This window comes from Triplophysa rosa, linkage group LG5 (genome assembly GCF_024868665.1).
Source record: "Triplophysa rosa linkage group LG5, Trosa_1v2, whole genome shotgun sequence".
NCBI lineage: Eukaryota > Metazoa > Chordata > Actinopteri > Cypriniformes > Nemacheilidae > Triplophysa > Triplophysa rosa.
Genome location: NC_079894.1, coordinates 24,174,216 through 24,191,075, shown reverse-complemented (window position 1 = coordinate 24,191,075; position 16,860 = coordinate 24,174,216). Strand labels below are relative to the sequence as shown.

General features: G+C 39.8%; 1 protein-coding gene across 2 annotated transcripts; it reads right to left on the bottom strand.

Moving 5' to 3' along the window:
• Window positions 1-520: 520 nt before the first annotated feature.
• abhd17aa (abhydrolase domain containing 17A, depalmitoylase a) lies at window positions 521-15,361 on the bottom strand. Of its 2 annotated transcripts, XR_008963007.1 has the most exons (6): window positions 15,123-15,361; window positions 12,013-12,459; window positions 11,471-11,665; window positions 4,123-4,302; window positions 3,610-3,933; window positions 521-3,501 (listed from the first exon to the last, which is right to left on the bottom strand). XR_008963007.1 is itself a non-coding variant. In XM_057334487.1 (5 exons), the coding sequence occupies exons 2-5, from the start codon at window positions 12,438-12,440 to the stop codon at window positions 3,714-3,716; spliced, it is 1,023 nt and encodes a 340-aa protein (XP_057190470.1). In that variant the 5' UTR covers window positions 12,441-12,459; window positions 15,123-15,361; the 3' UTR covers window positions 521-3,713. The 2 variants fall into 2 exon arrangements, 1 of the variants encoding a protein (XP_057190470.1); XM_057334487.1 differs by having other exon boundaries at window positions 521-3,933.
• Window positions 15,362-16,860: the final 1,499 nt, after the last annotated feature.

Below are 16,860 nucleotides of genomic sequence, written 5' to 3'. Positions count from 1 at the left end.
CCAGTCCTGGGAATCGAACCGGTAACCTTCTGGTCACGAGTCCGACTCTCTAACCATTAGGCCACGACTGCCAAAGACATGTATTGAATGTCAAGTTCACCCAGAAATTAAAATTCTGTTATTTACTCACCCTCAAGTTGTTCCAAACCTGTATAAATTACTATGTTCTGTTGAACACAAAGAAAGGTATTGGGAAGAATGTTAGCAATTTTCAGTTCTGGGACATCATTTACTACCATAGTAAAAAGTAAAAAAATTGCAGTCAAAGGTGCCCCAGAACTGTTTGATTATTACTCGTTTAAAATTACTCATTTTGAAAAAAAAGTTTTTTTTCTACTATGGTGGTTAATAATGTCTCGGAACTGAAACATTTTTTCCAAATATCTTTCTTTCTGTCCTTCTTGATGGGGAGTAAATAATGACAGAATTTTCATTTTTGGGTAAATGATCTTACCCAAATTTTGGGCTAGATGATTGTTGACCACTAGTCTGCTATTGACAACACAGTTTAAAACTCCCCTTTAAACTTTCCTTTATTACTCGACCACAGTACATCACATCTTACCCAAAACACACAAAGCATCTTACATCATAAGGGGGGCACACAATAATTCTCTTTATACAGATGTGTAATTGGAAATATACAGTAATTTTCTTTTAGACCTTGACATAGACGCAGCTTCATCACTATACAAAATCGTCCTACAGTATTTCAGAGCAGCTGATTTGGAGTCAGTCGTATGTCTGTGCTATGTCAGTGTAAACCCTTTGAATGATCAGTTTTGTGTGAATCTGGGGGGAGTGACCAGCTCTCACAGTCAAAGGTTGAACATTAGTGCTGGATCGTTTAGGATGCAAATACGAAGCCTTTACACAAAGCTCTAGAAATGCAAAAGAAATACACATCTTAACATCCTTTTCATATATTAGGCTTAAGTTAACTATTTCATCTCGGAGAGTCGTAATATACAAGTACATTTCTGCGCTATAATTAGTCCATTTTCATTTCGATACATATTCTACCTATAACATGCATACAAGAGGGGCAAACCAGCTCTTTTTAACCCTTGCTATGACACAAATGGAAATATGTAGAAGAATATGAATATGTTTGTCATCTGCGGTTCCTAAGACCAATAAAAGCATGACATATTTTACTGGCTGCATTAAGGGAATAAATGTGTGTTGTCAGCTGATGTTTCCCCTAATGAAAAAAATTAAAAAGTGACTTAATTTCCTGAGTACACACTGCACTTTCCCATAAACCAGTGTATTAAACATGTCTTAGGAACCACAGCCATCAGAGAAAACACGTGCATTAGGTGGAATGGCCCTTTAAAGGAACAGCTCACCAAAAAAAATGAAAATTGTCATTTACTTGTCCTCATGTTGTCCCAAAAATGATTAACTTTATTCCGTAAAAAGCATAAAATGGGATTATTACGTTTACAAAGTGCTTTGCCCGTGTAATAAAAGCATACAGTGACCAGGGGACGTCTTCAAAGCTTTGGTCTTGGAATAAAGCACACAAATATGAATATTTTTTTTGTTTTCTTTGTATGTATGGGCGAAAGCAAAATAAAGAAAGCACAAATAACTCATATGTTTCACGGAAGAAGGTTAGTCATGCAATTTTGAAACAATATGAGCAAATGACGCCAGAATTTTCATTCTTGACTAAACAATTCCTAAAAGTAAATCTACTGTACGTGTCTAAGCTACACAGACACAACAATGCCTTTACAAATGTCTCTTAAACAGTGAAAGGTTCGTTCGTATTATAGCAAAGATTTGTCAACCTTATAAAAATAGATCTAAAAGTTCATGTTAAATACCCCCATAGAACACACAGGCGCGTATGTATTACAGCGAAGTTGTTTGCCAGAGAAATTACTGCTATAATAGCTTAATATACAAACCGCGATGCCATTAGAAATAGCGAAAAGTCACAAAAAAGGTCATATGTTTAGATGACCCGACATGCGGTTGTATTAAAATCTGTCACAGTTCTTCCTCTCGCACGTATAAACACAGACAAGAGGTCAACGGTAGGTCACGACCCCGTTCTAAAAATGGCTCAGAAAACTGTCGATCACATGTCAGTTTGGGGTTGACGTGGGCGTTAAGGTCAGAGGTCATTTATGCACCATTACATCAAGGTTGGGGGCGTAACATGTCAGAGACAGCGAGAGAAAGAAATGACAGAAAAAGCACTGGGGAAAACGTGCACGTGAGGAAGAGTGAGGGTGTCAGGTGTAGCTCCTTGTATGTTTAGGTGCCGCTTTCGGGTGTAGTGTGAAGGTTCCTGTCATTGTGGGATGTTCACAGTGGACCAAATGTAGTACCTCTGCCACATTTCGGTTTGTGGAAAAAAGTAGAATAAAGGAAACATATTTACAAATTAAGTTCCCATTTTAGAGCTGGGTATCGCCAACTATATCACAATACAATACACACTGTAAAACTTACGTCATAATGCCATACATCACACATACTGTATATTAATTGGACCAGGGATCTGTTTCAATGTCTCTCGTGTGCTTCACCTAAGTGGAGCGGCGTGACACACTTATTTTGGCTGTAGGAAATTTCGTGAATGCGTTCGTACAAAATGTTGACACAAGTATCAAAAGTATCGCATAATAAAGAATCGTGATATATTGCCACAGCCCTGCTCCACATGTCCCTAAAAACAGTGTTTGGGGTAGAACAGCGTGTTCATATTTTTGTACATGCTGGGAAGCAAATTTACGGATGTTTAAAAAAATGGAGAAATGGCATCTCTTGGCATACACATGACCAGACAAATGTTTGGACACATTTATTTATCAGGATAGCAGTCTCTACTATTTTGCATGTTAAAATGATGGTCAAAATTATGTTATCTTTTATTTTACCTTGTTAAAAGTAACTGAACTTCGCCTAGATTATAGGTCTACAGATGCACGGGACATCTGGGATGCACCTCAGAGGTTCCAAGTGTCCCGGACATCATTTGTGTAAAAAAACTCATACAGGCACAACGGATATTCATCTATAAAACCAATTTTTAAGCATTTAAAGCACAAATCATTAGATCAAAAAAGGTTTTAAAGATGATGAGCAACATAAATTTAGTCAGGGGTGTCCAAACTTTTGAGTGGTCATGTATATCAGATGCCTGATGACTAACACATGGGAAGGTTTCAATAAGAAACACATTCGCACATACACGCACGCACAAAAGATCTGTCCAGCAGAGAGCTCCTCTCAGGAAAGTTGATGTTATATATAAAACAGATTACCCACGAGAGACCAAACAAAAAAGAAACGACATTAACGTTCACAAGTTTAAAGGACATTGCATTTGTCCCGTTCACAAAAAAATCACAATCCAAAACAACCAATCAGCTGCAAGCAAGTGTCTCAAATATAGGCCCTTCCTGAGACGGACACACACACGGGTTCTGTCATTTCAGTCTGAAGATGTGAGGACTTCTGAGTACAAAACTCAGCTCCAGGCTGACAGGAGAGAAAGAGTCAGGAATTTACGGAAGAACAAACTTTCCAAAACTGGATTCTGTTTGTTTGTGTTCCATTTATATATATATATACAGTATATATGCCTACCATATACTGACACAAAGTGTCCAGGTGCACCGGGCCTGTAAGATCTGTCGTTCTCGGTTGTGATGTTGTTAGGGTGTTTCCTGAATTGGTGACCTAGTAGGAGTTTACTGCGCAGCCACTTCCTGGCTGATGAATCGACGCAGGCGTTCTAGGTACTGGCTGTAGAGCTCAATGTCGTTGTGGCCGGCCCCCTCGACCCACAGTGGCTCCACGGCCTTCGGACAGCGCTCAAACAAGGCCAGACCGTGAGAGAAATCAATCACCTCATCCTCCGTCCCGTGAATGATCAGCACTGGAGACGTGATCTTAGACACCTTCTCAATGCTGAGAGAGCAGAACAGAAACAGAAAGGGAGAAATTCAGGAGAGAGATAATAAGGTAATTCTTTTTTTTTTTTTTTGACTTATCATGACAAGGACTAATGAGAGGCAGTTTAATCAAAGCACTAAGAAAGGTTGAATATTATCATACCGATATCAATAAAACCCACATATGACATCTGTGTTCACTTACTTTGGAAAAGCATCAAAGCAATAAGTCTTCTTGGTGTCCGGGAACGCCACCCTCATTCCTGAAGTGAGCGGCGAGTGCAGCACCACAGCGGCACACTCGTATCGAGACGCCAGGTCCACAGTGGGCACGGTGCCGATGCTCTGCCCGTAAAGAATGATATTCTCTGGGCTGATTCCATACCTGAGATGACGCAGACAGCTTTTTTTTAACGCCTCATAGATCTGTACATGTAAGTCCATCAGAACATTAATATAGTAGTAGATCAGTAACATTTTTTACTCACCCACATGACGTTCAACATGTTTTAAGACCTCCCGGCATCTTCAGAACACAAATAAAGATATTTAGGTGACATCCGAGAGATTTCCAGGCCTCCTCATAGACATCATGGTTATAGTTGTTGTCAAGGTCCAGAAAAGCACTAAAGACATCGTTAAATTGGTCCATCCGCTCATAGTGGCTCAATTGATTTTTTTGAAGGGAAGACAATATTTTATGTGCAAAAAACAAAACAAAATAATGACTTTAATTGATACAGTGAGGGAAATAATTATTTGATCCCTTGCTGATTTTGTAAGTTTGCCTGCTTTAATCAATATATTCTTTTGTCAGTCTATGGTGCACGTTCACGAGAGCACTACGACGCATGTGCATTCGGTGGGGGCAGACGCCGGAGTTCTGACTGACAACCCGGAAGCGCAACTCGGTGTTCACAAGCAGACGCATGCTGTATATACAGTGGCTTGCAAAAGTATTCATCCCCCTTCATTTTATTCACATTTTGTTATGCTGCTGCCTTATCTTAAACTACTTTAAATGATTTTTTTTTACATTAATCCATGCACAATAATGACAAACAAAAAACTGATTTTTGACAGCTTTGCAAATTTATTAAAAATAAAAAACAAAAATAAGTACATTGCATAAGTATTCATACCCTCAACTCAGAAAATGGTTCTAGCGCCTTTACAGACTCAAATCTTTTTGGGTATGATGTGAAAAGCTTTACACATCTGCATTAGGCAATTTTCTGTCATTCTTCTCCTCAGATCCTTTCAAACTCTGTAAGGTTGGATGGAGATCATCAGTAGACAGACATTTTCAGGTTTCTACAGAGATGTTCAGTTGGGTTCAAGCACTAGCTGGGCCACTCAAGGACATAGACAGAGTTGTCCATAAGCCACTCTTGCATTGTTTTAGTTGTGTGCTTAGGATCATTGTCATGTTGGAGAATGAACCTTCTGCCCTGTCCGAGGTTCTGAATGTTCTGGGCTAGGTTTTCATGATCATTATCTCCGTATTTTGTGTACAGTCCCTGAAGCTGAAAAACACACCCACATCATGATGCTGTTTCCACTACACTTTACTGTTAAGACGGTATTGTACAGGTGTTGAGCAGTGCTTGTTTTTCTCCAGACATGATGCATGAATCTGAGATTCATCAGACCAGAATATCTTGTTTCTGACAGTTTGAAAGATTCGTTGAAATACGTTTTTGCATAGTTCAAGTTTCCATGTGTCTTCACGGAGCAAAGGCTTGAGTCTGGCCACTAAGCCATAAAGCCCAGATTGGTGGAGTGTTGCAGTGATGTTTGTCCTTCTGTAAGTTTCTCCCATCTCCATATATGATCATGGAGCTCAACCAGAGTAATCATCAGCTTCTTGGTCACCGCTCTAACCAAGACCCTTCTCCATCGATGGCTCAGTTTGGACAGGAGGTCAGCTCAAGTAAGAGATCTGGTGGTTCCAAACCTCTTTCATTGAGGATAAATGGAGGCTACATGCTTCTGTGAACCTTCAATACAGCAGATTTTTTTCAGAAGTCTTCCCCAGATCTGTGTCTTGATACAATCCTGTCTCAAAGCTCTACTGGCAGTTCTTTTGACCTCATGTCTTGGTTTTTACTTTGATATGCATTTTCAGCTGTTGCACCCTTTATAGAGAGGTATGTGCCGCTCCAAATCATACTTATTCAATTGAATTTGGCACAGGTTAACTCCACTCGAAGTGTATAAACATCAACAAGCAAAACTAATGCTTCTGAGCTAAATTTCAAGTGTCCCAGAAAAGGGTATGAATACTTATGCAATGTACTTATTTTTGTTTTTTATTTTTAATAAATTTGCAAAGCTGTCAAAAATCAGTTTTTTGTTTTGTCATTATTGTGCATGGAGTGTAGATTAATGTAAAAAATAATCATTTAAAGTAGTTTAAGATAAGGCAGCAGCATAACAAAATGTAAATAAAATGAAGGGGGATGAATACTTTTGCAAGCCACTGTAAGCTGATCTACGCAAAATGTCTGATGATTTCAATATTGAGGAAGACTTGCGCTTTTTTGGCCAACCGAATGCGCATGCGTTGAAGTGCTCTCGTGAACGCGCACCATAGACTGACAAGACAGAGGAGAATATAAAGTGAGGGAAATAATTATTTGATCCCTGCTGATTTTGTAGGTTTGCCTGCTTACAAAGAAATGAAGGGTCTATCATTTTTATGGTGGGTTTATTTTAACGGATAGAGACAGAATATAAAAAAATCAGGGGAAAAGGTATTATATAAAGGTTATAAATTGATTTGCATTTCAGTCAGTGAAATAAGTATTTGATCCCCGGGCAAAACATAACTTTGTACTTGGTGGAGAAACCCTTGTTGGCAAGCACAGAGGCAAAACATTTCTGATAGTTGGTCACCAGGTTTGCACATGTGTCAGGATACATTTTAGTCCACTCCTCTGTCAATCTTTAAGGGTTCTTGGCTTTCGCTCAGCAAATTGGAGTTTTAGCCTCCTTCACAGATGTTCTATAGGACTAGGGTCTAGAGACAGGCTAGGACATTAAGCCTTGGTTTCACAGACATGGCTTAAGACTAGTCCCAGACTAAAATTAATTTTGAGCTATCTTAACTGAAAATAGACACATCTTTGTCCGGACATATCTTTTTTCGTCCAAGATATTACGGTACACTGGCCCGTCCCTCAGCCCCTCAATGCGAAGTCATCCTGTACCCGTAGCAGATAAAAAGCCCTAAAGCAGAATGTTTCCAACACTGTGCTTCTCTGTAGGGATGGTGTTCTTGGGGTCATAGTCAGCATTTCTCTCCCTCCAAAAACAGGAGTCAATTTTGGTCTCACATCACTTTCTCCAAACCTTTTCTGAATCATTTTGATGTTCATTGTCAAACTTCAGACGAGCCAGGCGGGCCTTCTTGTGCAGGAGGACCTTGCAGGTGCTTCAGGATTTCAATCTATTGTGGCATAGCGTGTTACCAATGGTTTGCTTGCTAACTGTGGTCCCAACTGTCTTGAAATGAATAACAAGCTTCTTCCGTGTAGTTTTGGGCTGATCTTTAACCTTTGTCGTGATCATCTTTACCCCATTGGGGAAATCTTGCAGGGAGCTCCAGACCAAGGGCATTTGATAGTTATTTAGTATTTCTTCTATTTCCAAATAATCGCACCAACAGTTGTCTCCTTCTCACCAAGCTTCTGTCTGTAGCCTATTCAAGGTTTGTGCAGGTCTCCAATCTTGTCCCTGACATCCTTTGAAACCTATTTGGTCTGGACCATAGTGGTGGAGAGGTTTAAATGGAAGATACAGATTCTGTTGGCAGGCATCTTTTATATACATAACAAGCTGATTTAGGAGTACTTTCTTAAAGTGACAGGACTAATCTGTGGTCCATATAGGCACATAACCAATCTATGGAGCCAGAATTCTTGCTGGTTGGAAGGGGATCAAATACTTATTTCACTGACTGAAATGCAAATCAATTTATAACCTTTATATAAAGTTTTTCCCTGATTTTTTTGTTGATATTCGGTTTCTATCAGTTAAAATAAACCTATACCATTAAAATTATAGACCCTTCATTTCTTTGTAAGCAGGCAAACTTACAAAATCAGCATTTTGCGACAACTATTGTCGTCACTTCAAAAAATTCAATTGAGCCACTATGAGCGGATGGACCAATTTATCGATGTCTTTAGTGCTTTTCTGGACCTTGACAACAACTATAACCATGATGTCTATGAGGAGGCCTGGAAATCTCTCGGATGTCACCTAAATATCTTTATTTGTGTTCTGAAGACGCCGAGAGGTCTCAAAACATGTTGAACGTCATGTGGGTGAGTAAAAAATAACACAATTTTGAATTTGAGATTAACTTTTCCTTTAAGTCTCACATAAAGCCAAGTGTTTTCACTGTTATAACCCTAAAATTTGTGCCTTTATGCCAAACATAAGGAGCGTATAATCAAAATAAGATAATCAAAAAAGCAGACTGGCTTAAACATGATTCATACGATGTAACAACAATATGCGCTGTTTGGTAGAAATATGCCAAGAAAACAACAAATGAATACCTCAAAATACACAGTGTTTTAACCCTTTATCGTGCAAAAAAACATATTTGGCAAGTTAATCGACCAATCACAACGGCATTTCCATGCCTTTCAGTGAGCTTGTGTAAGCACACGGTTGTCTCCTAGCCAATCGATGGAGATCAGTCTATGTCACAAATAGTGACACCATGGCATCTGACCAATCAGGAGTTGCCGGCGGCGTTTCAAACTTCAGCGTAATTCCGGAATTTGTGAAACACGGATCTGCACTCCTACCTACTCCCACAAATACGTAAATAGCGAAACGAACATTAAGTTAAAGGGGTCATATGACACCACTAAAACGAATATTATGGTTTGTTTTAGATGTAATGCAATGTGTATACAAGATTTAAGGTTCAAAAACGCTGTATTTTCCACATACCGTGCATGTTTGTATCTCCTCTTTGCCCCGCCTCTCTGAAACGCGCATATTTTTTACAAAGCTCATCGCTTTGAAAAGCGAGGTGTGCTATGATTGGCCAGTTAACCAGTGCGTAGTGATTGGTCGAATACTGCAAGCGTGTGACGGAAATGTAACGCCTCTTACCATATTTGGAATATAAGGTTCCAACGCAATTTTACGTGTCTAATACATGCATGGGCAACTTATAACTTATGTGTCTTTGGTGTAAAGACACATAAAAACACGTATTTGCGCCATAAGATCCCTTTAATGAAACTCACACATTATATGGTTGAATAGTTGTGTTTAATGTTGAGATAGATGTTGTTTGCGTAGCATTTCTAGAAATTAGTGAACATTGTTGCATGAAAAATGGTGTAATCATATTTGATCCCCTTTCAAATAAGTGACGAAATGTCAATTTTTAGACATACGCCCGATGCGTCTAGTAAGCCATACCTTTACTTACAATGCATTATAACGTAGGGCAATAGTATTTATTAGTGCATTGAATGTTAACCTATAAAGCCCTACATGGTTTAGCTCCTCAATACTTCAGTGAACTCCTCTTGTATTACAGTCCTTCACGTGCATTACGCTCTCAGGCGTCCTGTCAGTTGCTAATACCTAGAATTTCAAAATCAAGTGCAGGTGGTAGATCCTTTTCCTATCTAGCGCCTACACTTTGGAATAGTCTTCCCTGCACTGTCCGGGAGGCAGACACACTCTGTCAGTTTAAATCTAGACTAAAGACGCATCTTTTTAATCTTGCATACACTACACTTCCATAATATAAATCCTTTGAGGGTTTAGGCTGCATTAGTTAGATCAACCGGAACCAAAAACACAACTGATGTACTTGTTGCTACTTGTTGCATCAAAGAGTGCAGAACAGTACTCTACTCTCAGCCAGTCTTGTCTCATTGTTCCAAGGTTACCACAGTGAGCAGGATTCAGTTCATGGCCAGACCTGATGGTAGAGCCTAGAATGGGAAGCGGCGACCTAACAAGAGCTAAGATGATAGAGCTGGATAAAGAAGGACGCGGTCACCTGACACGTCTTCACCACAAAATTTCAAATGCTATTAGATTATTAATGATAATCTTAAACTATAATTTACCTTATTAGTAAGTTTATTTATTTTATTTAGCCTTGTGCAAGCTCTCTGGAGCTTGTGCAGAGGCAGCAGCTTTTGCCAGAGGGGAACTGGAATCCCCTGGTTGGGCCTGGGTTCTCCTGAGTTTTTTTTTCTCGATTAGAGTTTTGGGTTCCTCGCCACCGTTTGCATACTGTTCTTTTGCACTATTTGCCTGGCCGGGGGGGCTGCTTTAGAATTTTAAAGTTTTACTTAATTAATATTGCATATAGGAATTTATAGTCTGTTATATTTGACCTGTACTTCTCTCTCCTTTATCTTAAATGTGTGCTCTCACTGTGTGTGCGTACTTGTTTGTGTACGTCTGTGCCTGCGTGCGCAATCGTGTGTGTGTGTATGTCTATGTGTGTTAGTAAGTGTGCATATTGTGTGTGTGGAGTGTTTTGTATGTGGGTATGTCTGTCTTCTGTGTTTTCACCTTTTTCTTGTTTTTACAGGTACAACTTTAATTGTTTTGCTTATAGTCAATATGTCTCATGTACAGCTGCTTTGTAACAATGAAAATTGTAAAAAGCGCTGTATAAATAAAGTTGAGTTAAGTTGAATGTTGCCACGGGTTTGTATAACATTAAACAGTGATCCAGTGGGAGACTTAAACTTATAACAGTTTTTATTATACCTAAATAGCATTCATTTGTGTTTATTTTTACTGTGAGCCTTATTACTGCTAAAAGAAGTGGCACCAGCAGTACTTAATGCTACTTTTCATTTCTGCTTATATATTTACAATTTATTCATCAATACTCTTTGTTTTTAGTAGATCTGAACTTCACTGTTTTGAATGTGTTTTTGTGTTTCTAAATGTTCCTAAATAAATATTCTATGAAGTTTATATATGTTTTATACATTTATTTCTATTTTATATACATGTCTTATATTTGAAATATATATACTTTTTTGGGAAAAAATGACTATAGACAGGTGAGGAACCTTATGTGGTAACTTCATTGGGGCAGTTGTGGCCTGATGGTTAGAGAGTCGGACTCGTGACCAGAAGGTTGCCGGTTCGATTCCCAGGGCCCTTGAGCAAGGCACATTACCCCTACTTGCTCCCCGGGCGCTGCAGTGATAGCTGCCCACTGCTCCGGGGGTACGTGTGTTCACCACTTGCTGTGCGTGTGTTCACTACTCTCTGGATGGGTTAAATGTAGAGGTACGTTGCCTTGTACTTGTACATGTGCAATGACAATAAAGTTGAATCTAAATCTAAATAAATCTTCATTGACCTTGATTTTCAACATCAAAATGTTTTTTGTTTTTTTTAAGTCACAAAAGTTCAAAAGTCTTGTAATAACCTCTAATAACATAAATAAAATGTATTTCAATGAGTGATAAAGGGTTAATGGCAATTACACTGTCAAAAATAAAATAATGCAACATACAGTTTTATGAAACATTATGTACCTTGAGCGAAGAGCGTGCCAGGCAGCGTCTATGTCTGCATACAGATTCTTCTCTGAGGGTTTTCCTGTGCTGACCCCATAGCCGGAGTAATCATAGGAGAAGATGTTGCAGTTGATGCGAGTGCCCAGGCCGATGTAGAAGCTGCTCATCTGACCGAGATCCACAGCGTTACCATGGGAAAAGAGCACAGTGTACCTGCAGCCAAAAACACAGGAAGAGAGGATCTGAAACAGCTGTGAGATACATCAGGAATAACTGTTCCACTCCGGTCCTGGAACACCACAGTCCTGCAAAGTTTAGGATGGATGGAGTTATATATTTGCTAGATGTTTAAATGACACATGGGGCAGCTATCTGGAGAAACCTGAGGTTTAGAATCTTGCTCAATGGTACATTATTTGTAGATCATGGTGAACCATAACAATATGCATTTAGATAACAATACATTCTGAAGGAAAACAGAAAACAACAGGAAAAACAGTTACATACATATCGCGCTTTAGTCAACTAGGAACAGCATTCTCAAACTGATCCTTCCTCACCTTGCGGACGGGGCGCAGCGGATGTACATGCATCCCACTTTGTTGCCCCGGCTGGAATGAGTGAGAAAGACCTCGGTTACATCCAGCTCCCTTTGAGAATACTGAAACTCCGCTCGCTCGGAGAGGTGCAACTTCCACCGGCCTTCTCCACTGCACTCTCCGTCACTCGCCCCTGCCCCACTCGCACCTGCTCCACCCACGCCTGCTCCACCCACGCCTGCTCCACCCGCTCCTGCTCGACCTCCGCTCAGTCGGGAGCGCAAACCCGGGGCTCCGAGGTTAGAGGTCACAGGTGAGTTGGACTCCAGGTCTGGCAGAAGAGTGTAGGTGGGTTCCGGTGGCAGGAAGGCCAGCTTCGCTGCAATCCGACTCGGACAGGGTGGGCAACAAAACAGGCCGCACAACTCGCTAATGGACAATCCGTTCATTTTATGCTGCTATAAGAACCTGTGGAGGGGATTTGGTGGCTTTTAATAATCATATATTAACATCATTTGTGAAAGCCAAAGAAAAACAAATTACAGAAATACAAATTACACAAATTACAATCTCGTTTCACCCAGACGATACCACTGTAGCAGCTCGCATTACTGCCTGCCTAGAGGACATCTCGGCTTGGATGAAAGAGCATCACCTCCAGCTGAACCCTGCCAAGACGAAACACGAGTAGTTCTCAGCACACCCCACGGTGCAATACGATCTCACCATCCGACTTGGCAATACCACAATCACTCCTTCCAAAACAGCCAGGAACCTCGGAGTCATATTTGATGAACAGCTGTCCTTCAATGATCACATTGCAAAGACAACGCGGTCATGCCGATATGCCTTATTCAACATTAGAAAGGTTAGACCCTATCTCACTGAGCATGCTGCACAACTCCTTGTCCTGGTAATCTCAAGGTTGGACTACTGCAATGCTCTCCTTGCTGGTCTTCCTGCAAAGGCTATCAAACCGCTCCAGCTGGTTCAGAACGTAGCAGCACGCCTCATCTTCCAACAGCCCAAAAGGGCTCATGTGTTGCCCCTTTTCATCTCCCTCCACTGGCTACCAGTTGAAGCCCGTATCAGATTCAAGTCACTAATGCTTGCGTACAGGACTATCACTGGATCTGCACCGACATACTTTCACACCCTCCTACACTCCTACACCCCATCAAGATCCCTGCGTTCAGCAAACCAGCGGCGTCTTGTACTGACTTCAGGGCAGTAAATCGCTTTCACGCTCATTCTCATTCACAACTCCTTCCTGATGGAACATTCTTCCTAATTCGGTCCGGTCAACCAGATTATCTCACAACATTCAAAAAACTACTTAAAACCCACCTCTTCTGTGAATACTTGACAAATGAAGAAAAAAAAAACACTAACCCTCTCGCTTTCTCTCAACAGGTAGTGGTCTAGCTTTTGTTAAAACTAGTAACTTTGTATTGGCACCTATTGCATTGTTGCTCCTGTATGACATATCGCTTATTGCTCCTTATACTCTTTGTAAATCGCTTTGGATAAAAGCGTCTGCTAAATGACTAAATGTAAATGTAAATACAGCCATAAATTGAGAATGGCTGAGACGGCTGACATTTCTGTTAAAGTGACAACGACCAAATTTTTGACCTTAAAATAATGTCTCTAAAATTATTTAAGTGGTAGGTCAACTTTTAACTGGACGAATTTTACTGCCGTTGCTACCTAAGCAGCCTCCTATCGGCTGAAATTGCACTTGTAACTTTAGTGTTCGGGCCGGTACAAGCCCCGCCTATCCCATGCTTTACTGTAAGACGAAACGAACCAAAACATCACCATGGCAGAGCCAGCCAAAAAAACCAAAGAGGGTTTTGTCGGAGGAAGCAAAGAAAAGAAAGCGAGAGAGTGATCGGACACGAAGCCGGTCACGAATCAATATCGGACGGGCTTACACTCGGTGGCGCGAGCAGCAAGAGGCAATGGGTTGCAAAACGGATGGAGACCTAGCAGTCCTGCTCCTGGATTTGTAAGTGTTATTTGTACATTTTTGTTACTGTCCTGTACTTTTGAACGTATTTGTTATTAGTCTGTGTCATTGGCGCACCACCGGTTCACACTAGCTGAGAGATAATATATGGTTGCCGGTGTTGATAGCTAGCATGTTGTTGTGTCTCGTCATGAATGTGTGTAGTGCTTGTAAATGAAAACTAAAAAATACACAATAAACGTGTTGTGGTAAAAGGTAGCAGATTCTTTAGTTCAGACCAGTAAACCGCGTAAATGTTGAACAGTTCAGTCGTTGAGTAGGCTAATGTTGTCATATATATATATACATGCTATGCGCTGTTTTCGTTGCGTATCTGGGTCCGCCGGCTTTATAAACAAACTCGCGCGTATTGAGCTGCCAGCGGGAAATCTTTGCGACAGTTTTTACGACACTGTAAACAGACAATTCCGCTTATCAACCACAGGGTTGAAACAGTGAGCAGAAGTTGCTCGTTGTCGCTTTAAGGTGAAATGTTGCTTTGATCATTTCAGAATAGAATGATTAACCTTTAAAGACCTTTAAATGGCCCGCGCACACACACATATATTAAAGCTGATTTCTTCACAATCACAGCAGACGCACATTTTACCACATCAACTAATGAACTTGATCACTACATTATGAATATATTATTCTGGGAAGCTGCTGACTGCATACTTAAAAGAGAAAAAGTACACTGCTGTCTTCTTCATACACAATCTCATACACTTATTTATTAAGGGGTGGCAGGGTGGAGGCACAACAGCCGCATAAAGTCAATACTTTAAGGTTAATATAAACATAAGCATAGAGTAAAAACAGTAGATATTAAAAGCAAAAAACACGTCATATAAACTTATACAGCCCATATATACACTATAAAACATGCAACATATAAAAATATACACAATAGAGACCGTATCTTTTAGCACCCCCGTTTAAATTGCAAGCCTTAATAACATTATTTAGTGTTGATATTTGATAAACTTCTATTTAAGACTAGTAAATAATCATAGTTCAAAGAATAATCCAGATAATATGTATTAATACCAAGACCAGGTACATCTGGTCTTGGAGATCTTATCCGTGCAGATAAATGAAACCCACTAACGTTACTTACCAAAGAAGGAATTAGAGTACAAATTAGGCCCTAGCTATCTATAATTATAATAGATGTACAAGGTTAACAGTTCGATCCAAATTGGTTTAAAATCGATAAAGAAATAAGAAACATCTTGCTTCATATGGCAGATATTAGCCCGGCTTTAGAAACGAACATTTATATTTTCATCTGTCGGGCAGATATGAAAGAAAGGCAACGCCGGAAGAGCCGCATTTCATAATAAAAGCCTTTAAACCGGAAACTACACGAATGTCTGTTGACAACGTACAAAGCATGTAAAATAAAGTTTACGTCTATAAATCAGTGGCGATCCGTGACTGGTCCGTGTATCATCTGATCATTTGATTATTCCATTCAATATAACAAACGGAAAAAGAAAGAAATAGTCGATATTTCGTTTTTCCGTTTTTCTGTATGCACAAAAAAACCCCGATGTTTTTCTTCTTATTTCATCTTGAAACGGGAAATCCAATAAATAAATAAACCAAAACGAAATAACGAACTTAATTACTGTTTTTCTCATTTTTTGGTGATGTTGCACGGATTTCTGCGCGACCTGAGCGCGGCAGCGCGCCTGAGCTCTTCACCAATCTCGCGATCGATCAGTTATCATTTACAATGGCTTCACTCGAGCTGTACATGTTTCATATTCATCAAATGTTCATAAATAATATGACATATCACGAGATATCGGAAAAGAGGCTCTCTGGGGAACACTGCAACATTATTATGGTCCCTCCGTGAGGTACAGGCTCTGGCATGTTACCTAAAAACAGTAGCCTAAACTGACGTAATGTAATAGTGCAAATGACTACATAAAAACCTCACAGTTTCAACACAAACTGAACATCTTTTATGAATTACTCTATAGCACGACAGTAGTTTTATCTGGGGGAACTGATGAACTCGGTTGAGTGAGGTTACGGGGGGAGGGGCTGTTCGCATCACATAATTTATAAATTACAAAAGTACTTTATGGATTTACACCTTTGCTGCTGCAAGCCAGCTACTTAATTGTTTACTTAAATGTCACATATTAAAAGCAATAATGCTAACAAACTTCGACTGTAAGCTCTGGGAAGTATTGTATGTGAACGTTAGGCATTGTTCAATATATATATTTGAAATATATTCCACAGTCATGTCCTCCTCTCTCAGTGTGACTCTTTCAGTGGGAGTGAAAAGTACAAACAAAGCATATGCAAATGCATTCATTTCCATTTCGAGCTTCGCAAGTTAGCATGCACTTGATCCCGGTAAGCGGCTGTACATTGCGCATGCGCAAAACGTGCGCGCGCAGAAGACCCTGGGAAATCACCGAAAAATGAAAAAACTATAATTAGGGTCGTTATTTCGTTTTGGTTTATTTATTTATTGGATTTCCCTTTTAAAGCTGAAATAAGAAGAAAAACATCGTTTTTTTAATTTTTTGTGCATACAGAAAAACGGAAAAACGAAATATCGACTGTTTTTTTTCTTTTCCCGTTTGTTATATTGAATGGAATAATCAAATGATCAGATGATACACGGACCGTGACTCCTCTTCCGGTCAAAACCTATTTAACACAGCCTAATTCAATGTGGTTTCATATACCAAAATGTATATTGAAGATAGTCGGAAGTTTCGACTTTTTGCTGAAATGCGACTTTGAGGTTTCCAAATTACCTAAACATTTTTTTTTTTTTGGAAAATGATATTCACCCCAAATTTCATACCGCACAGTTCTACCTTGTG